The sequence below is a fragment of the Coffea eugenioides genome, unplaced genomic scaffold, assembly GCF_003713205.1.
Source record: "Coffea eugenioides isolate CCC68of unplaced genomic scaffold, Ceug_1.0 ScVebR1_18;HRSCAF=85, whole genome shotgun sequence".
In the NCBI taxonomy this organism is placed as follows: Eukaryota; Viridiplantae; Streptophyta; class Magnoliopsida; order Gentianales; family Rubiaceae; genus Coffea; species Coffea eugenioides.
The window spans coordinates 1,069,257-1,095,778 of NW_020862338.1; the positions used below are offsets into that span (position 1 = coordinate 1,069,257).

The 26,522-nt window shown below is 40.1% G+C and overlaps 1 protein-coding gene across 1 annotated transcript in view; it reads left to right on the plus strand.

The window, feature by feature from the left end:
* The window catches only part of LOC113756021, a 70,930-nt gene that overhangs the window by 6,499 nt on the left and 37,909 nt on the right, over positions 1 to 26,522 (plus strand). The window contains exon 3 of the mRNA XM_027299846.1: positions 24,536 to 24,984. Coding sequence (XP_027155647.1) covers positions 24,536 to 24,984 — 449 coding nt within the window. The remainder of the gene's footprint in view (positions 1 to 24,535; positions 24,985 to 26,522) is intronic.

The window sequence follows — 26,522 nt, forward strand, 5'->3', positions numbered from 1 at the left end:
CACTCTTTCTCTTGTCTGTTCATATGCCAATTTACCATGCAAAAATTTGAATCTGTTATCTGTGTCTGCATCTGTTCGGATTTCTATGACCTATGAGCTCAATCCTGTGGCTAAGTTATTCGAGTCGGGCCGGCAAGGGCCTGGACGATTAGATAACGAACCACGGTAGTCTGTTCGGGGATTTTGGGTATTGAGACCCTTGATTCCGGGTATACTCGAGTATTACCATTTCTGTTCGATTACGGTGAGCGGGCCCGGTAAAGGGTGTTTGGTGGACGGAATTCGGTGTAAAGAGGGGTCTACGGACGTTTTGGTTCTATATATGTTGACGGAGTGTCAACTCTCGAGTTCTAAGCTTCGTGACGCAAATGGGAAATTTGGTCCTAGAGAGCCACCTGTATCCTTCCAATGTGAATCATTAGTTACTTTACTTTACATCTAGCATGTGTATCTGATTTGTTAAATGTGAAATGCCATGATTTTTCTGCTATATGTCTGGTACCTCATTGAGTGCAAGCTCACCCCTTTCTGTTCCTTTTGTTTTCCTTACAGGAACCTCTTTTGGAAATCATGATTTTGAAAAGCGAGTTGAGCTAGTTAGATAATCTTTTGTTCTTTTGTATAGCTCCTCGAGGGGAAGCAAACTCTAAATGTACTTCGTTTCACTGGTTCCATCTAAATTGTAAACCTAGCGACATGTATCTATGAAAATGTTTTTTTTTCCATGTGATTTTGGTAAGTTACTGTTAAGCTTGGCGGTTTTCAATCATTCAATTCTTTTGGGTCCTATCTCGTGTAATATCGGATTTGTGTGATTCGACTCCGTAGTCCTGGCGAGAGCTGGGCAGGCGGCCCGCCGAACCCTCTGGTTCGCCTTAGGGGGAGGTGGGGTCGTGACAATTGGTATCAGAGCTTAGGCTTCAGATCTCTGTAGTGTATCCTAGGCTTGAAGTTTAGGATGCCGGACTGTGGGTTTGGTTTGCAATATTAGTGATTCTTGCGGGATGTCTTGACTTGATTAGTACAAGATGGAATGTCGAGGACGACATTCTTTTAAGGAGGGGAGTTTGTGACGCCCCGAAGAAAAAAATGAGTTTGAGAACCCGGAAATTTTCTAATTTTCTAGTGTTTATTTTATTTAATCGTCCGTCTTTTCTACATTTTCTTTATTAGAAAAATTCCCCAGATAAAATTTATGAGCAAAGATAGTTTTAAAAATGATTTTTCTAGTATCGATTAGTTTTTGAGAAATTAAGAGCGTATTTTGGACGTGGGACCCGCTAGTGCGGTAAATGCATTATATTTTTGACAACTTGTTGGAATTTTGTATTAAGTGATATTATTTTACAAAGTGTTAAGATATTTGTATTGGAGAGACAAAAAGATAAGTTTTAAAAATCAAAAGGTGACAAGTGTCACCATCCTATTCACTATTGGACTTTTGACCATCTTACCTTAACTTTACTAAAACCAAAATTTGACCAAAAATCAAGCCATTTCTTCCTTCTCATGGCTGAAACTTGGAAGAGCAAGAGAGAGAGAAAAACCTTCATCTTTCACTCCAATTTCTTACTTCAATCTTGAGTTTTAACCGATGGAATTGCAAATCACTCCATAAAAGTTGGTTACTAAGGAGATTCCAAGGTCTTGGTGGAGTTATTTTTTGAGAAGGAACCACTAAGCTACTATCTTTTGTGAGGTATCAAGGTATGGTGTGTAAAGATTCATTGTTTGTTTCCAATAATGGTGAATTAGAGACTTGTGATGGCTAAAGAGATGGTTTTATGGATTATTTCTTGATTTGTGGTTGAATTGATGAACTTTTATAATTTTTGGGGATTTTTCTGTTTTAAATATGAACATGGTTGTGTGGCTATAATGATGATTGGAAATGATGTTTAATGATTCTAGAAGGTGGAAAAAGTGGAAGATTGCAAGTAAATTCTGTTTTGGAAGAAATCTGGAAAATTAGGGTTCTTGGTTCTTCATTCTGTCCGAATTTTTAGGTCATAGATAGAGGCCGAATTGGCCTTTACTCAAAACATAAAAGTTGTAGGGAATGACATTTTAGAGGTGCCTACAAAATTTCAGGTCAATCGGAGTAGTGTAGAGTGAGATAAGTCGAAATTACTATTGCTGTTCTGGTTTTACCCGAAATTGGGATTTGCGACTGTAATTGGTTGTTTTGGCTGGAATTGCTTCCGAATTGGTTGTTGAGGCCTTCTGATGAAATTTATCCCTGTTTCTTAGATTTCAACTGGTTTTGAAATTTCTGGATTTGGACTTGTAGAGCCTGAGTTATGATGTTTCCGCTTGAATGCGTTTTGGTGAATCTGTTTTACGTTGTTGATGAAGTATCTTGTATTTTTGACCTGTTTTCACTCAAAACTGGGCTGAGTGACCTTCTGTGATGTTGTAGCCCTGTCTTTTAGCTTCGAAATGGTGGGTCTTGCACCCATATCCGACAATCGTAGTGTCTTTGGTGCCAAAACCGTAAAATGACGTCAAAAACTGTTTTCTTGGGTTAAAGCTTATTTCCATTTCCGGATTTTTCTGGTTTCCTTTAATGCTTATATATTCTTATGGAACCTTATTTTGGTAATACTTGGCCTTGGTTTATGACTTGTAAACGAATCTTATTGTGTTTATTTGAATAGTTTTAAGGCTTGTTTTCATTCCGATCATTTCCTAGCTAACTTTTGTACTTGTACTACTTTGAGCCTAGTGAACGGCTTTTGGGAAATGAGATGACTTTTGTGTGAGATGTTGGGTCTGATTTACTGATTTGAGGTAATAGTGAAGCCTTAAGGGCTGGAAAAGTAAGAAATTTAGGGGAAGTGCTGCCCGATTTTCTAGGCCGTTTGGTTCCTTAAGTTGGATTTGCCTTTTGGTAGAAATGAAAGGCTTTTGGGTTGTTTGCGCCTAAGTCTTCATGTTACCTTTTTGTTTCCAAGAAAATCATGTTTTTGCACCCTTGCATTAGTATTTATTTGGCAAGGCATACGACGTGTAGTCGAGCCTCACTTGTGCATTCCGTTTGCTCGATTTGGATGTGAAACCTTCAATTGGTTTATTTTGATTATTTTAGGGTTTCTTGGCGATTAAGGCCAATCTGAAGTAAAAACTTTTGAAGTTGAATCGGTGAGTGTACCACTCCCCTCCATTGCTATTTAACTTGATTTCTGCTCTGCAATCTGTTTAATTTGTTTGAGACGAGAGTGTACTTTATCACACTCGTTCTCTTGTCTGTTCATATGCCAATTTACCATGCAAAATTTGAATCTGTTATCTGTGTCTGCATCTGTTCGGATTTCTATGACCTATGAGCTCAATCCTGTGGCTAAGTTATTCGAGTCGGGCCGGCAAGGGCCTGGACGATTAGATAACGAACCACGGTAGTCTGTTCGGGGATTTTGGGTATTGAGACCCTTGATTCCGGGTATACTCGAGTATTACCATTTATGTTCGTTTGCGGTGAGCGGGCCCGGTAAAGGGGTGTTTGGTGAACGGGATTCGGTGTAAAGAGGGGTCTACGGACGTTGGTTCTATATACGTTGGCGGAGTGTCAACTTCGATCAAGCTTCGGTGACGCAAATGGGAATTTGGCTCCTGAGAGCCACCTGTATCCTTCCTATGTGAATCATTAGTTACTTTACTTTACATCTAGCATGTGTATCTGATTTGTTAAATGTGAAATGCCATGATTTTTCTGCTATATGTCTGGTACCTCATTGAGTGCAAGCTCACCCCTTTCTGTTCCTTTTGTTTTCCTTACAGGAACCTCTTTTGGAAATCATGATTTTGAAAAGCGAGTTGAGCTAGTTAGATAATCTTTTGTTCTTTTGTATAGCTCCTCGAGGGGAAGCAAACTCTAAATGTACTTCGTTTCACTGGTTCCATCTGAATTGTAAACCTAGCGACATGTATATATGAAAATGTTTTTTTTTCCATGTGATTTTGGTAAGTTACTGTTAAGCTTGGCGGTTTTCAATCATTCAATTCTTTTGGGTCCTATCTCGTGTAATATCGGATTTGTGTGATTCGACTCCGTAGTCCTGGCGAGAGCTGGGCAGGCGGCCCGCCGAACCCTCTGGTTCGCCATAGGGGGAGGTGGGGTCGTGACAAAGCAACACAAGACTGGACATTTCCTAAACTAAACAGCCATAGCCATGATAGTTCAAAAAACAACAGCAAACAAAAGAAGAAAAATGTAGTCTGGTCGAATAGACAAAACTGCAGCAGAGTTTTTGCTGTGAACTTTGTAGCTCAAACCAAACCCATTATTTTGTCTCACATAATCCTCAAATCCCAGCATAGCAACCGAAAAGAGACTCGACTAAGCTACCAAATTTTGCAAGAAAAGGAACAGATCATTGGATAAAGAATAGACATGAAGCAAAAAGAGGGAGACGAGAAGAAAACAGCAACCATGAGCCTTTAGTTTCAACCAAATCAGACACAACATTGATGCATATCGGCTCAACAGGGACCCAACAAAAGACACGAAACCAGGCTTCACTTTAGCCGATTTGGTTCAAACTTATCATGGCTACTAACAAGCTTAGTATCACTATAAAAAGCAAATAGAGGCTCAAAGTTTGGATCTTTATCAACATTTTCGGAAGCAAAGAAGAAGATGTTGAAGTCGGCATTTACAATATCAAAACACAGGAGGAGAAGAACGATGGCTATCAGATACCTGGAAGCTGAAACGGAGGTTATCTTTCTTGGCCTGAGATTGGAGGCTGCGCTTTGTTGGGTTCACGTTCCTTCTTCCTTACTCCCTGTAGTGGCTGAAACTCCTTTCCCTCCCTGGTTCCTTGGTTTTTGGTCCTCTACTTCTTTCCCCTAGCCTTTCTACTGCCCAGCCGAAACCTTCTCAATCTCTCTTACCCGAACTCTCTTTCTCTCCCTTTTCTTTTCCTCCCTAGATTCTAGCCCCTTTTCCTTTTCTTCTACTTTTTCTTTACTCCGCCGTCAACACTAATCTTTCTTGGCCGAAAGCCTTTCTCCTCTTTTTTCCTCTCGTTTCACTCTCGCCGCTGCCCTTTTTTTCCTCAGCCACCAACAGATGCTCTCTTTCTCTTGCTTGGTTTCTTTCCAAATGCCCAAGCCGCGAACTCTACTATCCTCCCTTTGTTCAGCCGAAGATCTCTTTCCATCCCCAACCCTTAACTTCCCTTCAACCTTTGTTTTTTCTCTATTTTTTCTAGTCGCCACTCTTTCTCTCGGGTTTCCTTTTTCAGCCGCCAACTCTCCTATCTCTCTACTCCTCTGCTCTTTTTTCTTTTATAAGACTAAGCTCCATAAACCCTTGAAAACCCTTGGAGCAATGATGGGGATGAAACTGCATTTTGATAGCATTTGGGAGCTGTTTGATGGTTCTTGTTCTGGAATATTCTAGTCAAGAATCATAAGGTGAGTTGGCAATATTCTAGAGAGTTTGGAAAAAAAAGAAATGTGGAAAATGAGTGGAAAATGAATCCAAAACCCCGCTGTAATTTTTTTGTTTCTGTGTTGAAGTTAGCGCACCAGTATTGAATGAAATGGCGCGCGTGGCCTTGCACATACGCGTAAGACGCCCCTTTTTTTGTTTTTGTTTTTTGTTAACAAAATTGATTTTTGATGATTTTTTTTTCTATTTTTTCTATAAAAAAGATAATTATAATTTAAATGATGATATAAACAAAACATAACAAATTTACAAAATTTTTGAAAAAAATTTTGTGTCTACAGCTTGTCCCTCTTTGTCTGAGTTTCGAAGAAACTCGAGACAAAGACGTAGACACCAAATACTCACCTGTGGCTATTCTGCCTTGAACTAAAACCTATAAACATAAAAAAAGTCAACGAGATAAGACCTGAACCTGCCATGACATCGATCAGTGGGATACAACCCAAGCCTACCGACATTCCAAATTCAATATGACAAAACGGTTAGTGGGATACTACCCAAGCCTACCGCCATTCCAAATTCGATACGATAAAATGGTCAGTGGGATACAAACCAAGCCTGCCTAAATTCCAGATCCATCATGATAGAACGGTCAGTGGGACATACCCAAGCCTGCCGAGGTTGATGGCACAAAATCCAAGCCCAACGTGATGTCTGTGACGTTGGTGGCACAAAATCCAAGCCCAACGTGATATCTGTGACGTTGGTTGCACAAAATTCAAGCCCAACGTGATGTTTGTGATGTTGGTGGCACAAAATCCAAGCCCAACGTTATGTCTGTGACCTTGGTGGCACAAAATCCAATCTCAACGTGATATTTGTGACGTTGGTGGCACAAAATCCAATCCCAACGGGATGTTGATGGCACAAAGTCCAAGCCCAACGGGATGTTGGTGGCATAAAATCCAAGCCCAACGGGATCTTGGTTAGTGGGATAAGATCCAATCCTGCCGTTCACTTGAGTCAGTGGGATGAATACCTGAGCCTGCCTTCATTTGGTCATTATTTGGGTCAGTGGGATAATACTCGAACTTGCCTTCACTTGGTCAGTGGGATAATACCCGAGCCTGCCTTCACTTGGTCAGTGGGATAAATACCCGAGCCTGCCTTCACTTGGTCAGTGGGGATAAATACCCGAACCTGCCTTCACTTGGGTCAGTGGGATAATACCCGAGCCTGCCTTCACTTGATCATCACTTGGGTCAGTGGCATGATACCCGAACCTGCCTTCACTTGGTCAGTGGGATAAATACCCGAGCCTGCCTTCACTTGGATCATCACTTGGGTCAGTGGGGTAATACCCGAGCCTGCCTTCACTTGGTCAGTGGGATAATACCCGAGCCTGCCTTCACTTGGGTCAGTGGGATAATACCCTAGCCTGCCTTCACTTGGATCAGTGGGATAATACCCGAGCCTGCCTTCATTTGGTCATCACTTGGGTCAGTGGGATAATATCCGAGCCTGCCTTTACTGAGCCAGTGGGATAATTGTGGCGACCCCACTTCCCCCTAAGGCGAACCAGAGGGTTGGCGGGCCGTCTGCCTAGCTCTCGCCAGGACTCACGCAAGAAATCTAGCCCAAATCCCTCTGAAGTATAGCCTAAACTATTACAGTATTGATCCTCCAAAATAGACCAATAACCAAGACCACATTAACTTCAGAGATAACATCATTTTTAAGATAGCGACTCGTCGATTCTTAAATACCTTACGCGTTACAAACCACGGAAATAAAGTCAAACAATTCCATTTAACAAATTCATACAAGCCAAATAACAAAACCAGGGTTTGCACTTTTCCAGCTTCAAGTGGCAACCCAAAACAAAACTACACTGTTTAATTCGAATTACATTCATAACAAGTAAAGTAGATTTCAGATCTTTCTCACATGCCAGAACCTGTCAAGGAAAACAAATAACGTGGGGTGAGCTAAAGCTCAGTGGTGCCCCAAAACATGCAATCACGTAAAACAAATAGCGAGTATTAACTTCAATTAAAGTAAACAATTAGGGAAGCGTTTAACAGCACAAGATAGGATACAGGGGCTCTCAAGAGCCATTTCTCCACGAGCTTGATCAAAATTTTCCGTAGTCGACCCTCCGTCAACTTTCACTACCTAAGGTCCGTGTAGATCTTTTATTTTTCTTAACTCTGACCACCAATCATACCCCTGTACCGGGCCCGCACGGCAAGCACGAAAGCGGTAATACTCGAGTATACCTTAGGGACTGGTCGAGGCATTCATCCAACGACGTTACGTCTAACAAGAGATTAGGGACTAGTCAAGGAATTCATCCAACGACGTTACGTCCAACAAGAGATTAGGGACTAGTCGAGAAATTCATCCAACGACGTTACGTCCAACAAGAGATTACCAGGTCAGGGTAAGAGTCCTTTCCACCCTTAAGGTGTAGTACACTCCCCTGCCTAGTGATTAATAAGTGCAAGCAAGTATTCATGAAAACATTTCAAGCAAGTCACCACTCGAACGGCTAGTGTGATAAAGTACATACTGCTCACATCGATGGATCAGAAACCATTTTTTTTTTCCAGATATCACATATCAAGTCAAGAAAGCGCTTTAATCAAGTAAGCATAGAACAAGCAGGGACACTCACCAACAGTGAAGTCACAAGTCAAGTTGGGAATCAAAATCCGCGTCCTCGCTAAATCCTAGAAAACCAAGTTTTAAGAACTATAAGTTTTCTATTCAAGTTCTAGGTTTATAAATATAAAAGATTCTCTAGTATATAAATAGTTTATTTTCTCGAAATAATTCGACAATCCACTTAAGATTAAAACTAGTAAAAGTAGCAAAATATTCCGTATAGTTTCCTTAAATTATTTTTCTTTCTAAAGATATAACTAGAGGTACTTTACTTGAATAAGTTTGCTTGCCGAACAAGTTTTCCTCTAGAATAGCGAGCCAGGACAATTTTTAAAGAAAGAAAAGGAAATAGAATAAAACCTAGGGTTTTAAAACTAGTGAAATTGTGACAGCCCCACCTCCCCCTAAGGCGAACCAGAGGGTTCGGCGGGCCGCCTGCCCAGCTCTCGCCGGGACTCAGTCGTTCACTACAATCCTCAAATAAATTACAAGAATAAACCTCAAATATTACATCAAATTCTCCAATAATTACATGTCAAAAGCAAAGCCGAAATAATTCCCAACTATACATAAAATGATTTCCAAATCCAAATTGTACAAAATATAGGCCATCCAGACATGTGAATAAGCATAACAAGTCCTTCATTCGCTTTGAGCCCTGTGGAGGGGAATAAAATATTTTTGGGGTGAGCTAGAAGCTCAGCGAGTAACCAGTAAAGTCATTAAACAAATATATTTCACAATGTTGCATTTCGATCATTTCGATGATGTCATGATTCAGAGATCAAATGTTCGTTTAGTGCTCTCGTGAGCCAGGGAAATCATAGCACTTGAATACCCAACGCTCAAATAGATCATTTAACATTAACATTAACATTAAGAGGGAGCCCCTTCTTGAGCTCCAGATAAACATGAACATGAACCATAAACAGAGTGGAGACGTTGGTGTCCAGCACAAGACTTTCCCAGAACTCATTGAAGCCAAATCATGTCATGAACTCACATGCAAGCACGCATGATATGCAATCGAGGACATAATGCAAGAAACATTTCACAAGTACTTTGGAAATAGTTTAGGGTCACTCACGCTGCCACGGCTCAGAAATCATCCAGCATATAAGCATTGCGTGCGCAAATCCAAAGTCTTAGATACAAACTCAAATGCTAAACAAATCCCTCAAAGTTCGGACAGCACTTCCCCTGAATTTGCTAACTTTTCCAGCCATCATGGTCTTCATTATTTCCTCAATTCAACGCAAAGGTACCACACAACAACAAGTTCATCCAATAGCCATTCAGCAAGCTCCAAGTAGTACTAGTACAAGTCAAGCTAGGGAAAAGTCCGGAAATGAAAGTTAAGCTCAAAATCAGAAAAATAGTTTTGACGTCATTTTGCGGTAATGGCACCAAAGGCGTTACGATTGTCGGATGAAGGTGCAAGACCCACCGTTTCGAACCTAAAAGATAGGGCTACAACATTTCAGAAGGTCACTCAACCCAGTTTCGAGTGTAACCAGGTCAAAATGCAAGATACTATACCAGAATCACAAAAACAGATTCACATAACGCATTCTAGCAGAAACATCATAAAACAGGCTATCCAAGTCCAAATCCAGAAATTCCAAAACCAGATGAAATCTAAGAAACAGGGCTAAATTTCATCAGAAGGCCTCAACAACCAATTCGGAAGCAATTCCAGCCAAAACAACCAATTACAGGCGCAATTCTTACATTCGGGTAAAACCAGAACAGCAATAGTAATTTCGACTTTTCTCACTCTCGGCTACTCCGATTGACCTGAAATTTTGTAGGCACTCTAAAATGTCATTCTTAAACTTTCATTTTTTAATATAAGGCCATTCGGCCTCTATATATGAGGTATAAAATTCAGTGCAGATGTTGCGCTTCACAAAAACTAATTTTCTGAATTTCTTTTCTTCCAAACAGAAACTGATTGGCAATTGTCCATTTTTCCAAGCCTTCTAGAATCATTATATACCATTTCCAAATCATCATAGATAGCCACACAATCATGCTCATATAAAACAGAAAAATCCCCAATAAATAATAAAATTTGCATGCCAGTCACGCACAATCAAGATATAATCTCAAACCACTCTTAGCCATCACAAGTGCAACTAAATTTAGCATTTTAATTCAAGAACAAAGAAAGGATTGGCTAGACATGAACGCTTGGAATTATCCAGAAAGGTTTGCTGGCTTAGTCGTTTGCCTTTCTAATGTCACTCCACCACTACCTCATCTTTCCTAACAAGTTGACTTTTGTTGAGGAATTTTGAAAGTTTAACACGGTTGATTCACAAGATGAGCAAGAAATGGAGTTGAGTTGAAGGCTTTCTTCTTGTATTTTTACTCCAAGGAGGTTTCGGCCAAGACAGGCTTAAAATGGAGAGACAATTGGTCAATTTTTGAGGGTTTTAGTTACCCAGGGTGATGCAAATTAGTCAAAGTCCAACTTTAAATAAGAAGGTGACACATGTCACCTTTTGGTTTAAAACTTATCTTTTTGTCTGTCCAATACAAATATCTTAAGACTTTGTAAAATAATATCACTTAATACAAAATTCCAACAAGTTGTCAAAAATATAATGCATTTACCGCACTTGCGGGTCCCACTTTCAAAATACGCTCTTAATTTCTCAAAAACTAACCGATACTAGAAAAATCATTTTAAAACTATCTTTGCTCATAAACTTTATCTGGGGAATTTTTCTAATAAAGAAAATGTAGAAAAGACGGGCGATTAAATAAAATAAACCCTAGAAAATTAGAAAATTTCCGGGTTCTCACTCTCATTCTTTCGGGACGTCACAGAAATCATTTCCTAAAAATGGTAAAGCTAATTTAAGCCAGGAAAAAAAATAACTAGTTGACAATGTATTTCAAAATCCCGAATTTCTAACGTTATCGTATAATACTAAATTTTATCGTTCCATACTGGTGTAAAATATATTTAAATAGCTCATACCACGCTATTTGTTTTCTTTACAGGGGGTACGAACGAGGCGTGAGAGGTGTAAAGACTAGCGTAGTCTAGTTGTTTTTGACTTTTGACTTTTGACTTGTACTCGCGCTATTCCTCGAATAGAATGTTTTATATATTGAGGCTTTGTACCTTGATTTTCATCAATGTAAATTCTAAGCTTGAATTGCGATGTTATTTATGGTCCATGAATGAATGCACGTGATACGAGTGAGTGAGTCCTGGCGAGAGCTGGGCAGGCGGTCCGCCAAACCCTTTGGTACGCCTCAGGGGGAGGTGGGGTCGTCACAGATGGTATCGGAGCTCTTATTGAGCTCGTGCCGGGAGAGGGTTCTCGGACTGTGGGGATTGACTTGTTAAGTGTGGAACAATTGTCTATTGTTGTGGACCTTAGATATGTATGTTGGGTAGGAATCTCTAATATGGGTGATTTGCTCTTGAGCCTGGCCAGCTTGAGTGGTGAATTATCATATTTTCGGATTCTTGTCCCCGAATACCAAAGAGTGACACCTTTACGATAAGTTGAGATCTCGCGTAATATTGGGATAAGTTTGGATTGTGAAAGCAAAGGCAAGGGGAATGCGAATAGCCTGGACTTGTAATATATTGAAGATATTCATGGGATTCAGGATCCTTCTTATTCACGTGTTTCGAGCCTTGATTAAGTGTAGTGCCTGAACGATACCTAGGGTTTAATGCTTTATAAGTTATGTGACTTGTTTTGATTGAATGTGTTGTATTGCCTTGTTTTATGATTTAGAGGGGTTTATGATTTGCATTATTCTGTTTTGTGCTGTTTATATTTATATAGTTACTTAGTGGCTATATTCTATCATTGATTAGTTGGTTATATTGTTATAGTTGATTCGCTACGAACCATGGAGGGTAGAAGAAGTCAAGCTAGGGGAACTAACCGAGGACGCGGTCCTAGTCGTAGCCGTGGGGGTAGACAAGCCCAGGAACCGGTACGAGAACCGAGAGAGGAAAGAGAGGCAACGGTTGAACCACAACCTGAACCCCAAGCTGCAGGGGGAGATCAAGTGGCAACTGCCATTCAGCAGATGACTAACATTCTGGATCGGTTAGTGGAACAACAGGGTCAAGCCCCTGTACATCAACCTAGGGACCCTGATAATGGGCAAGATAGGGCCTTAGAGAGATTCCATAAGTTCTCTCCACCCAAATTCCTAGGAGGGCCAGACCCGGATGGGGCCGAGAAATGGCTGGAGGCCATGATAAATATTTTTGCTGCCCTAAACTATACAGAGGAGAGGCAAGTCCAATTCGCTGTTTTCCAGTTCGAGGGGCCAGCTAGGGCTTGGTGGAACGTAGTGAGGGCCAAGTGGGAGAGAGAGGCGACTGCATGGACCTGGTTAAACTTCGTACGGGAATTTAACGAAAAATACCTTCCACCCATCGTCCAGGAGAAGCGAGAGGACGATTTCATTAAACTCCGCCAGGGAATGTTGAGTGTAACTGAGTATGAGACTCAGTTTACAAAGTTGTCCAAATTTGCCCCTGAACTGATAGCTACGGAGCAAAGAAAAGTACGGAGGTTTGTGCAAGGGCTAAATGTGGAGTTACAAGAAGCCTTAGCGGCAGCTCAAATTAACACGTTTACGGAGGTTTTGGAGAAGGCCCAACGAATAGAAATTGCTAGGGCACAAGTGAGGGCTTTTCATGCAAAAAGGAGAGGTGCGCCTGGTGGAAGTCATAGGCAAGGACAAGGTGAATTAGATATGCCACCCTTTAAGATAGGTCGAGGAGATGGTGGTGAGAAAACTTCAGGGATGTCTAAGGAAAGTACTCCAAGGGGAGCTTCGCGTGGCTGGGGCCAAGCAAGAGGTGCCTCACAAGGAGGTCAGACCTCAGCCCCTCAAGTATCTTGTGGGTACTGTGGGAAGGCCAATCATGTGGAGAATGATTGTTGGCGAAAGGCAGGAAAATGTTTATGGTGTGGTAGTACCGAGCACCAGCTTGCAACCTGTCCCCGTAGATCACACCTAAACCCTGAACAAGCGAATGTAGGAGGGAACCACTCAAGAGTGCCAGCTAGAGTGTACGCCTTGGAACAACAGACATTACCTGAACCATCGGAGATAGTAGAAGGTACGATGCGTGATTTCTATTGTTTAACTAAGTTTTGGCTATAGTGAGACCTGAGAGCTAGAAACGGATATACAAGGAAATACCCTATGTTATTTCGAAGTGCATGTATGAATTTCGAGGACGAAATTCTTTTAAGGAGGGGAGATTGTGACACCCCGAATATTGGGAGGTTGTTTGTAAAGAAGATACTAAAGTGTATTTCTTTGGATTTGATTTAAAACCTTATTTTGTTTTAAAAGACTAGAAACCCTAATTTTAATCACTGAAATTGTAAAACCCTCACGTTTTTCTTAAAAACTTCCTTTTATTTGGAAATTCATTATTTATTAAAGCCCTACTACCCAATCGTTTCACAATAAGTGCAAATAAACCTAGAAAGTAGGGTTTCACTTTTGGTTTCAAGATTGGAGCAAAATTAGGGTTTTCGCGATTTTTCGCCGGATGAATTTTCGGTACTGAGCAAGGATCAAATTTGGTGATTAAAAGTGACTTTTAAGTGAGAAATAATATGTGATTAGGAGCAATGATATAGAGTTGGTGAATAGGAAGTAAAAACCCTAGTACATGTGTTTTTAAGAAAAACGGTGCGAACCGACGGGTACCGTGCACTACCGATTGAACGCACCACTTGACCATCATTTTTTTATATACTTAATCTCTTTAATATTAGAGTCAAACATCAGCCATAAAGCTAAGCAAGCTGGCCGAATTTTTTGACCAAAAACAACAAGGAAAAGGAAAAAAATTAAGAACCAATCTTGAAGCAACAAGTGGTAGTCTTTCCTTGGTTGGTTGACTAATGAATTTACATCATATTTAACCCTAAAATCAACTCCAAAGCTCTTCATTTCTGCACCATCACAGCCGAGAGAGAGAGAGAAAAGGGAGAGCAAGAAAAACAAGAAAAACAACCATTTCATCTTGAGTTTGATCAACCAAGTGAGAAAGAAAGGAAACTAGACCGATTAAAGTGTTAGTTGGTGAGTCGGGAAGCTAGAGGAACTAAGAAATTTCAAAGGAAGTGGAGTATCACTCTTCCAAGCCTTGTCTTTGAGGTATAAAAATCTGATCATGATCCTTGTTCCTTTAAATTTTGGTTTAAGATGTTATTTAGATCATGTTTTAGCTTGATTACAAGATAAGCAAGTTGTTGTGATGATTCTTGGATGAGATATGCAAGCTAGGGTTTGATTAATTTCTGCCTAACCTTGTTTTATATTTAGTATATGTTGTATATAAGAGTAGATAAGGGGCTTTGGTAGAATTGGAAGCAAGAAAATGGAAGGATTGACTTGAGAATTCAAAAATTCCAGATTTCTGGAATTTCAGGATTACATTCTGTCCGATTTTAATACTCATAGTTAGAGGCAAAATTAGGCTTGGCCTAAAACATGAAAGTTGTATAGAATGGTATTTTATAGGTTCCTACAAAATTTCAGCTCAATCGGAGCAACGTAGCCCATGAAAAGACCAAAATACCCTCACTGTTTTAAGGTTTTTCCCAGTAGTTCGTTTGGTCAGTTTATCCAGTTTATCACGTTTATTCACTAGGATCCGTACTGATTTAGCTTTTTTCCAAAACATGAAAGTTTTAGTATTCTGACTTAGCTTTTAAACGCCTCCAAGAACACCTTAATCGGACCTTGGTAACCTGAGATATGACCATTCCAGTGCAGAGCGGTTAAATAGCCGACTAGTTAGATTTTGGTTCTGTAAATTGAGGATTTGACTAGGTTGCATTGGAAACTGGACTAAGTGATCTTCATGAACATTGTAGCCCTGTGTCTTAGCTTCGAAACGGTATAAGTTGTGCCTCAATCCGATAAGCGTAGCCTCAGATGTGTTATTTCCGCAACCACACGTCAAATCTGTCTTTTGCTAGATTGTATTTCCGCACTTGTTATTACTTTGATTCTTATTCTTATGATGTTATGAGCCTATGGAACGGCTATTACTTGAATTTATGATATATATGACTTTGGGATTGGCTGAGGAAAAATAATGAAGCCTAAATGGCTGGAAAATTAGGTAAACACAAAGGGCATGCTGCCCAAATTTACGCTCGAGGACTATAAAAATACACTTGCGACTTGGGTCGAGTTGATATGAATAGTACTTGAACCATCTAGGGTACTTGAGTCTTCTTGTTTCGAGGTATATAAGTAAGGACTTGGCCGAACTTGTACCCTTGAGAAATGCAATCATGATTGCTCGAAGTATGTTTTCCTTGTACTTTCAACTCGCATGACAATTTCAAGTATAAATATTACAAAGTTTTACTGTTTAAAAAGGCGAGCAAGTGTTTCACGACTACTCTCCAAGTGAATTCCAATTTCTTGATTTTTATTGAATGAAACGTCTAAGTTTCGAATCTTAGTCATGTTTCAAAGTTCTCAAACTGAGTTTTATCGCAGATTTGGACTCCGAACCCGGAGTATAACCTGAAAGTGAACCAGTAAAGGCACTATATCTTGTGGTGAGTGCTTTCAAATACCGAATTGCACTAGATACTTGAACTTGATACGTGACCAATATGAGTACATGTTATATACGTGAATTGATAGGGCAAGGGTGTACTTTATCGCACTTGCCCTTACGTGATATACTTGTTTTTTGATTGCAATTGACTTGATATACTTGTTTATGATGTGCGCACTTCCTGGAATTCCAGAAACCCTGTGGCGAGTTACTCTAGTCGAGCCGGCAAGGGCTTGGTCGATTGGGTAACGAACCCTGGGTCTCTTGTTTTGTCGAGTGTAGTGATATCTCCTCAACTAATCGGTATACTCGAGTATTACCACCCGTGTTTATTGAGGATTTTGGGCCCAGTAGGGGGTGTGAATGGTGGACGGAGAGTAGTGTAAGTGGTGCTCTACTGGATTGGTTCCTTTACTTGAAAGTTGACGGAGTGTCAACTATTACGTGATCAAGCTCCTGATGATGAAATAGGAAGTTGGCTCCTGAGAGCCATCCGTATCCTTATGCTTTGGAATGAATATTGTTTATTGGATTATTGTTTCTTCTGAAAACTTTTACACTCGCTCATTTTGAGATTGCTACTTGAAGTGGTATTGCTCACTTTTATGAACTCTTCATGCTCGTTACTTTGCTATATCGAAAACTTGTACTTATAAATAATGGTCAATTTGCTATTTGGAACCTCACTGGGCTTTTAGCTCATACCACGCTATTTGTTTTCTTTACAGGGGGTACGAGCGAGGCGTGAGAGGTGTAAAGACTAGCGTAGTCTAGTTGTTTTGTGACTTTTGACTTTTGACTTGTACTCGCACTATTCCTCGAATAGAATGTTTTATATATTGAGGCTTTGTACCTTGATTTTCATCAATGTAAATTCTAAGCTTGAATTGCGAGGTTATTTATGGTCCATGAATGAATGCACGTGATACGAGTGAGTGAGTCTTGACGAGAGTTGGGCAGGCGGTCCGCCAAACCCTTTGGTACGCCTCAGGAGGAGGTGGGGTCGTCACATTTATAAGCTTGTAACATATGGATAGAAACGATAGCTAAACATGTGGAAACCAGTTATGGCCTTATGATCACGAATGACTGATGGATTTCTTAGGAGCATAATCCTTACTTCGAGTTGTCATGAAGGATAAGTCAGCGATGGACTTTATGAGCTTGTAATGTGGCTTTGAAACGATAGTTAAAGAAATAAGATTTTCAAGGACATTGCACTGAAGATCGCATTTTTCCTCAAAATTGCCCCCATTTTGTACTCAAAAATCTTGGATTTTGTTCGACTTTTATCATCACTCAACAGGGACTTTCAGCATCGAATCTTTTTGCATTTTTCCTTTGCATTTATTTCGCTCGCTTTTTCCTTTTTCTTTTTCTTATTCTTTTTTTTTCAAAAGTGCCCTTTTGGGTTTTCACATGAAGAGTAGTGTCAACCTCACACCTAATCAATTCAAATATATTTAAAAATTCCTTGGCATCAGTATATGAGCATCACTTGCCAATTAGAAAATTTCTTGACAGAGATATTGCAAAGAATAGAAGTCAGGACTTTCGACTTTTGTAATGGGGTCTGGTGGGGTGCTTAGAGCAGATTTCAAAAGTGGTTTAAATGATCTAAGATCGCATTTTTGCGCCAACCCTATTTTTAGGGTTAAATTGATACGTTCCTCGATTAACTCGTTTCGAGACACGTAGCACGTTTGCCCAAGGATCTAGCGAGGTTGTCCTACGCTTGGTTTGCGGGACCTTAAATCAACACGGACGACCCGAGTTGGTTTAAAGCGGTAGAACGATGACTCCAATGAAGGTGATTACTCCAAGGGATAGGTCGGACGAACAATCATGGACAAGACGCAAGATTGCTCAATAACCCTTGCCAAAGCAAGTTAAAGGCTCGAATTCTCTCTTAAGAAGAAAACGAAAATACTAAGACTTTATTCATCAAAACGTATATCTTAAACCTTACAAAGAAAGCCTTTTTATAGGCTAAGGGATACTAAAAACCTAAGGAAGACAGGAAAAGGAAATTTACTAAAAACCTAAGGAAAACAGGAAAAGGAAATTCGGCCATCTTGGTGGTCAAGATAGGCCGGCCCATGTTCTAATAAAACACAACTAATCCTAACTCTAATAAATACTAAGGCCTAAGGCCTAACTCGACCAACTCACTTGGAGACCAACTCACTTGGAGGCCCACTTGGTTCTTCATGGGTTCGGATCATGGTATAGATAACTTGATTGTCTCCTTCCAAGCCTTCAATATCTCTCTAAATGCTTAGAGTCAAGGCCACCATCCGTGCACACATCATAAATCAAAACTTGCCCCAACTTATTCTCAACTGAGGTTCTTTTCTCTTTCATTTTCTTCTCTCTCTTTTCTTTTTGGCCTTTTGCTATTCTTTTGAACTTTTCAAATTTTGCCCTGGTTTATGCTTAACTGAGGTTCTCTTTTCTTTTTCTTTCCTTTTCTTTTGTTACTTTATCACTTTTCACCTCTTGAAACTTTTCTTTCCTTTTCAACTCAAACTTGCCGCAGTGCGGGACCTTAAATCAACACGGACGACCTATCCCTTGGAGTAATCACCTTCATTGGAGGCCCACTTGGTTCTTCATGGGCTCGGATCATGGTGTAGATAACTTGATTGTCTCCTTCCAAGCCTTCAATATCTCTCTAAAAGCTTAGAGTCAAGGCCACCATCCGTGCACACATCAGTCCCCTCCACTTGAGAAGGATTTGTCCTCAAATTTGGTTGGAAATGAATGATACTAATGAGAGTGGGTAGTGTGACACCTCAAGTCTCCACATATTGGCCCTCTTCGATTGAATGATACTTGCATATGTTATGATTAAGATAATTCGGTGCACATGTTGTTTAGTCAGTTTCAAGGGGTTCTCAAACAAGGACATTCGCCAGGGTAGGAAGGAATATGTATAAGGCTTGTGAACGTTCCAGGTTGCAACCACAAAGCTCTCTAATTGGCCTTCGAGCGTGGACATTCACATGCACTTCATAATGATGTTCATTGAAACTAGAAAAGCCTCGAACCTGGTTGTGCAAGGTGGTGTAATTCGGCCCTAGGCACTGAATCGGCACAACTTGCCACTCTGGAGATGGGATACTGGGCCATCCGTGTGGCATATCCATAGAAACACGACCCAGTGAGGTAAGAACAGCACTCGGATCTTGATTGACACCCTTGGGTGTATCACCCAACATACGTGGCAGGAATGAAGTGAAGTTCACTCCATACGAATCACATGCATTTGCGCGACATGCAGCTGGAACAAGCATGGAGTCAGGTTGCAACTCTTTAGTCATAGTTGGGAAATTTTGGACAGCTTTACACCCTACAAAAACAAAATAACCGTCAACTTGAAACAATTCAGAAATTGGATAAAGAACTAATGGAACATTATTAACTAAATGGTAAGAGGGTGTAGAACAAGATTTAAAAGTGAAAACTCCCTTTGACACTTTAATATTCCTTCTACCAATTGATTCAACTTGAGGTTCCAGTGTTAGTCCTTTACACTTCTCATCAAAATCTATACGAGAACAACAAGAGTTAGGGCTAGTAATATGCTCAAAATATGGCAAAAATGATGAACGACCTATAGGTAAAGAAGAAGAAGTGAAATATGGAATTCCTCCTTTAAGATGAGCTCGAATCAATCCTCCAATGGTGTGGACAGGTTTGGGTTGACCCGATTCCATGAATTGAGACCAAAGAGATTTAGCTCCTAGAAGACAAACTCCATGGAAACTCGCAAAATGTCCAAGTGACTTGGGAATGGAACACGCCATGACCAACTCTACTTGACTTTGTTTAATCTGCACAAAAGAAGAGGTACTAAACAACACACATGTTAGCTTGTTAGCAAACAAAACGTCCACACTTTCAACTTTTGCAAACATGGCCAACTCCTCCTCTTTACTCGTTAATAAGGCCAAATTATTCTTGCCTTTTCCCACTCCATTCTTCTCGGACCATTGTTCATTCATTGCACTTGAGTTTGGATTTTGATTGCCTAGCTCATGTTCATGGCTCGGCTGCAACTCATTCATATATGCCTCTTCAATCAACGAGGGACTAGAATGAAAATTTTCTTTGTTAGCACCAGTTGACACATGATTAAGTTGCTCCAAGTGTGAATCCAGCACTTGGCTAATTCTTTCCATCATAGAATCAACCAATGCTTTAGTCCGACTTCGGAAATCATTACTTGATTCACGAAGCTTTGACTCAATTTGAGAATTCTCAAACTCCTTGTCTTCATCTTCAAGGTACTTCTTAGCTGAATCGCATTTGCTTGAGGTTGACCGTGATTTAGATGCTCTGCGCAAACTTCTTTGCTCCTCCTCATACTCATCACAATCTCATTTATATCGTTCATATACACACAAAGCACGGTCGCGTTGCATTTCCTCCCGGAGTGAATGATACTCATGTTGTGAACTGGATTGCCTGGAACTAGAGTACTTGGAAGTAATTCGCTTGGGCCTCCTCTGAAAGGCTCATTCTCCAAGAATTCTTGGTTGTATGAGTAAGATGCAACTCCTCTAGGCATGAGTGGGTGACCTGCCAAAATGGTTAGCAAAGAAAAAGAGATTCCTTACGACACACAAGCTCACGTGTATGTGCTCATCCCTCATGTATCACTCGAATTTACACTGTAATGATCTTACCAAAATTCCTTACCTGGCCCGCTCGGATAGATTGAGAAATGCCGCACAAGTCCACAAATTGTCACCAACTTTTTCCACAAGGGTAATCAAGACATTAAGACACAAATATGGATGGAAATAAAGTAGTAATGATCGACTTTGGAAGGAGATGGCGGCGGACAGCAATGACAAATGCGCCGATGGGAACACAAAAGAAAGAAAACCCTAACTTCCTAAAATGTAGGAGTAGTTTCCTAAAGTGGATGAGAGAATATAAAAGAGTTTCCCAAAGTGGATGAGAGAATATAGGAGAGTTTCCCAAAGTGGATGAGAGAATATAGAAGAGTTTCCCAAAGTGGATGAGAGAATATAGGAGAGTTTCCTAAAATGAATGAGAGAATATAGGAAAGTTTTCTAAAGTGGATGAGAGAATATAGGAGAGCTTCCTAAAGTGGATGAGAGAATATAGAAGAGCTTCCTAAAGTGGATGAGAGAATATATGAGAGTTTCCTAGAATGGATGAGAGAAAATAGGAGAGTGTCCTAAAATGGATGAGAGAATATAGGAGAGTTTCCTAAAATGGGGAAGAGAATATAGGAGAGTTTCCTAAAATGGATGAGAGAATATAGGAGAGTTTCCTAAAGTGGATGAGAGAATTTTAGGAGAGTTTCCAAAAAATGGATGAGAGAATTTAGGAAAGTTTCCAAAAAATGGATGAGAGAGTTTAGGAAATTTTCCTAAAAATGGATGAGAGAATTTAGGAAAGTTTCCTAAAAAATGGATGAGAGAATTTAGGAAAGTTTAAAAAAAAAATGGATGAGAGAGTTTGGGAAAGTTTCCTAAAAAGGTAGGAGAGAGAGTGTCCAAGTGAGTACAAAGAGTTATCCAAGTGCTTTACTTAGTTTCCTAATTGATTTTGGAAATAAGTTAGTTTTTGGAAACCATTTTGAAAATCCTTTTCCTCTTGAACAACTTTTGGTAACTTCCAAATTCTACTCCAAGAAAGATTGAACAAATCAGATTTGGTTCCCTATTCAAAACAATTCGGTTGCCCCTTTCTCTCCTTTCCTTTTTTTTTTCTCTTGCCAACCGATTCCTCTTTTCTTTCTTTTTTTTTCGTTTTTGTTTTCTATTTTTTTTTTCTTGACTACAACTATCAACCACGATACAAAACAAGGAAGTCCACAAATAATAACTACCAAGAACTCCAAGATCTTTTAAGAACTTTCAAGGAAGTTGTCAGGAACTTCAGAAATTTCAAGATTGTGGTCAAGAAACTCAAGATTATTGTAAGTTCTCTTCAAGATTCACAAATTTCCAACAAGTTTTGCCAAAATCCATATTTGAAAACCAAGTAAACAAGTTGGATAACACAAACAACAAGGCTGGACAGATTTGTATTTGGATGAACAGTAACTATAAACAGTATCGGTGAACAGTGTCGGTGAACAATATGATGAACAGTATTTTTTTTTTGAACAAGGAGCGTGGAAAGTACTAAGAATTCTACGACACAACTACGGAAATAAATTGATGGGGATATAACGAAAGAATACCTCTACCAAGCTCTGAAGCCAACTGATAATTCCTCGATCAACGCGTTTCGAGAACCCGTAGCACGTTTCAATGAGGAGGGTTCAAGGCTGCCGTCCAACTTTAGTGCTTCAGGTCATGCAAATACCCATGGTCCAATTACTAGAGCGCGTGCATAGCGGAGAATTCAAGATTCACTTCAAACTCTTGTTTGCACGATTCAAGAACGAGTTGGTGATGACTTGAGGACCATTGAAGGATTACATAATGGAGAAACTACTCTCTACACTTTCCTTCAAATGGAAGAACCAAATGAAGACTAGTTCATGGAGTACTAGCTTGCTAATTAGGGTTTTAATTACCATTATTAGTTGTTTGTTAGCATTAATAATTTCGGTCAATTTTCACTTCACTTTGGCTGAATTCAGAGTCTTAATTTTAGTCAATTAGTTGTTAGATATTTTCACCCTTAATAAAGGGCAAGGTCGTCCATTGGACATTCTAGGGTTTGAGTCCTGTAAGGCTATATATAGCCTAGGTTTTCATTCATTAGAGAACAATTCAGATTTTATAAAATATATGTGAGTTATTTCACTCTCTCTTGCCTCAAGAGAATTTCCTTTGAATACTTGAGAATCAATCTCAAGCTGTTCATTGAACTTATCAATCAAGTAGTCTCCTTGATTGTGGCGTTCTACTATCTATACTTTTGGTTCACTAAATTTGCTAGTCTTGGGTTAAGGAATCTCCTTAGTTCGTGGCTTGTGATTCTAGAAGGGTCAAAGTTCCGCAAATCATCCCAACTTGGTGTTCGTCTAGATCCGTCGCACATCAGTTGGTATCCAGAGCTAGTCGACGACATCAAGTATATCCCGTTGAGTTTGTTCGTAAGCTTTCTAGTAAATTTTATCTTGCAAAAACTGGTTGAGTCTCTCTTTGTGTCAAGTCCGATTATTTTTACAAAAAAAAAAAATTCTGTCCGCCTTTGTTTGTTCTTGTTGCGTAGCTCTTTGTTTTCTTTTGCTTCGCGTCCACTTCGTGCATTACTTGTTGTGTGATTCTGTCTTGAAGCCTGCCTTCAAGTGTAACCGAGTTGTGTGCCTTGCATATTCTGTTTGGATAAAAAAAAAAAAAATTTGCGACGGCTAGGGTTTTCACTTGCAACTAGGGTTTCCTTGGGCGCGAGTTTCTTGCCAATCTGTCCAAACTTTAGTTTATTCCACCAAGTTGTTTTCATTAGTTTCCTAAACTGATTTTTGTGGTTAAACTTGTTTGGGGTTGGAATCTTGAAGAGGGACTACCATAATCTAGGGTTTCTTGAGTTTCTTGAAACTAATCTTGAAGTCTTGAAACTTTGATACATGTCTTGATCATTATTGGAGGATTGAAGGAGAGCATTGGTTTGACATTAGATTCTGGAATTTTACCCAAGAACAGCCGAGTAATTGTGTGTTCTTAGAGTCAAAAAAAAAACAGAAAAAAGGAAAAGAGAAAAGGCATTCGGGTAGCAAACAACAAAGAAGGAAGCCGCACTTTTATTTGCCAAATTCTGTCTTGTTGCAATTGTTTCAACAAACCAGAAAATTACATCAAGAAAAAGACTACTCAAAAGTTTTGACCAACCTCCTCTTGAAAATCTTGAGCACCTTGATCCTTGATCACTTGTATCACCCGTTGAGAATTTTGAGGATCTTGACCATCTTGATTCTTGAAGATTTGCACCTCTCTTCGTATAAAAAGTTTCTTGTACGTCCTTGCATCCATACGGGGCTTCCTTGGCTTAGGAGTAAACCTCTTGGGAATTTCTTGAGCAGGCTGCTTGGGGAATTCTTGAGTGACGTCACTTGCATTATCTTGTGAAGCCATTGCCTAGGACCAAGAGTCAAATCTGTCCTTGTGTGGAGCAAAGAGGAGGGAGGCCGAATTGTTTGTTGTTGAGGGAGAGTAAGGGACGAAACATTTGGAGGGTAAGGAACGACTTTAAGAAGAGGAAATTCTGGAAAATTTAGAAGCTACCAAATCTGGACAATTTTTTAGGAAGTTCTAGCCGACTTTGAGAGGGATTTAAGAAGAGGAAATTCTGGAATTTTGGAGGATAGTTGCGGGTAGAATAGGAAGCTACCAAAATCTGTTTTGCACTTGGTTGACCAGTCGACTTTAGGAAAGGCATAAGGAAAAGGAAATCTGGAAATTTTTGGAAATAACCCTGATTTGGTATAGCCGATTTTGAGGAAGGTTAAGGGGTACAAAATCTGGAAATTTTTGGTAACAATTCTGGTTTGGTTAGCCGACTTTAAGGAATTTTCCAAATAAATCCAACACCTAACTTGGTTCCCAAAATCAATTAGGAAATTAAGTAAACACTTGGGACACTCCATCATTGTACTTGGACATTCCATTCATGTTACTTGTACTTGAGCTTTCCGTTTCTACTCTTGCTTCTTGTTCCTTTGGTGCATCAGATACTATTTGATTAAGGTTTGATTGAACTTCTTTGAGAAAATTTCTGATTTCTTCAAAGGAAACAATCAAGTGGCTTGAGAAGTGAATTGGTGAGAGCATTAGAGTGACACAAACACTTGAGTGAAAACACGAGAGGAGTGAAAATACTTCAGGGAGCAAGTGAGGCATTTTCTACTAAACAATTTGTCAAGTTTTGCAGGTTTCACCATGTCTCAGGAAAATGAACTTACCATTGCTCAGTTATCACGAAAAATGGATGATATGTGGAAGGAAATGCAGAGGAGATTTGACCAAAGACTGGAAACAATCCATGAGCAGATTGATCAACTAAGTTCATCTAGGGTTTCTTCTAGGAAATCTATGGGAAAATCCACCCTGGAGGAATCTAGTGATTCCAATGCCGATTCGGAACATGAGGCATTCGAGCAAAGAAGACCGAGGAGAAACACAAGAGCCATTGGTGATGCGATCAAAGGGATTAAGATGAAGATTCCTCCATTCCAAGGCAAATCTGATCCGGATACGTACCTTGAATGGGAGAGTCGAGTAGAGCTGGTATTTGATTGCAATGACTACACCGATGCACAAAAATTGAGACTTGCCGTAGTAGAATTCACCGACTATGCCATAGTTTGGTGGGAACAAGTGGCTACAAGCAGGAGAAGGTATGGAGAACCACCTATAACCACCTGGACTGAGCTCAAGAGACTGATGAAGAAGCGATTTGTACCAAGTCACTACCATAGAGACTTGTACCAAAAACTTCAAACCTTGACACAAGGTCAACGCTCAGTTGAGGACTACTACAAGGACATGGAAATCTCCATGTTGAGAGCCGATATTCAAGAAGATCGAGAGGCTACAATGGCAAGATTTCTCAGTGGTCTGAGGGTTGAAATAGCCGATCAACTGGAGCTTCAATACTATGTGGAGATAGAAGATATGGTGGAGAAGGCTATCAAGATTGAGCAAAGGCTCAAGAGGAGGGGTACAACCAGAAATTATAACCCTCATCCACAAACGTTTACTCGACCATTCCAGCCTAGAAGGGAAGAGAGAGGTCCGAATGCTTGGAACACTCCAAAACCCAAGCACGACCAAGGGTCAAGCTCACGGCCACCTTTTACCAAAACCGACTCCAAGGTTGTTTCCAAGCCAACAATTGAAACTTCAAAACCTAGGAATCGTGACACCAAATGTTGGAGGTGTCAAGGAGTTGGGCACATCGCAAGCCAATGTCCAAATCCAAGGACCATGCTTGTGCTACCAAATGGAGACATTGTCACTGATGATGAAGAGGAGGAGTACAAAGACATGCCTTCCTTGGTTGAAGAGGAAGATGAGATAGAGGAAGTTCCAACTCAAGACAAAGTTGGATTGGTAGCAAGAAGGGCACTAGCTACTCAAGCTAGTAAAGATGAGCTTCAACGTGACAACATCTTTTACACTAGGTGCCATGTGACCAACAAGGTATGCAGCTTGGTGATTAACCCCGGAAGTTGCACTAATGTTGCTAGTGCATTGATGGTGGAGAAACTAAACTTGCCAACTAGTGAGCACCCCCGTCCCTACAAGCTTCAGTGGTTAAACAACAGTGGAGAGGTACGTGTTCATAAACAAGTTTTGGTTACTTTTCGCATTGGTAGGTATGAAGATGATGTTATGTGTGATGTAGTACCAATGCAAGCTGCACATATACTCTTAGGGCGTCCTTGGCAATTTGACAAAAGAGTCATTTTTGATGGTTTCTTGAACAAATACTCTTTCATACATAATTGTAAAAAGATTACACTTGCACCTCTTACACCTCAACAAGTGCATGAGGATCAAGTTAGTCTACAAAAAGAGTATGACTTGCATACTACCACCAAGAAGGACAACGCCAAAGCTAAGAAATTAGTGACGGCCGACCCTTCTTCAAGCAAGTTGGATCACTCTCATTCGGCCTTAGAGCCCACACAGGAGAGAAAACCCAGCATGCTTGCCAAGGTGAAAAATGTGAGACAGGCCTTGCATTCTAATCAGATTTTATTTATTTTATTTGGCAAGGAATCCTTACTCACTAATGCTCTTGATGCTTCTTTGCCTAGTATTATTACTAACCTCTTACAGGAGTATCAAGACGTCTTTCCTGAGGATATACCTACTGGTTTGCCTCCATTAAGGGGAATTGAACATCAAATTGATTTCATTCCTGGATCTT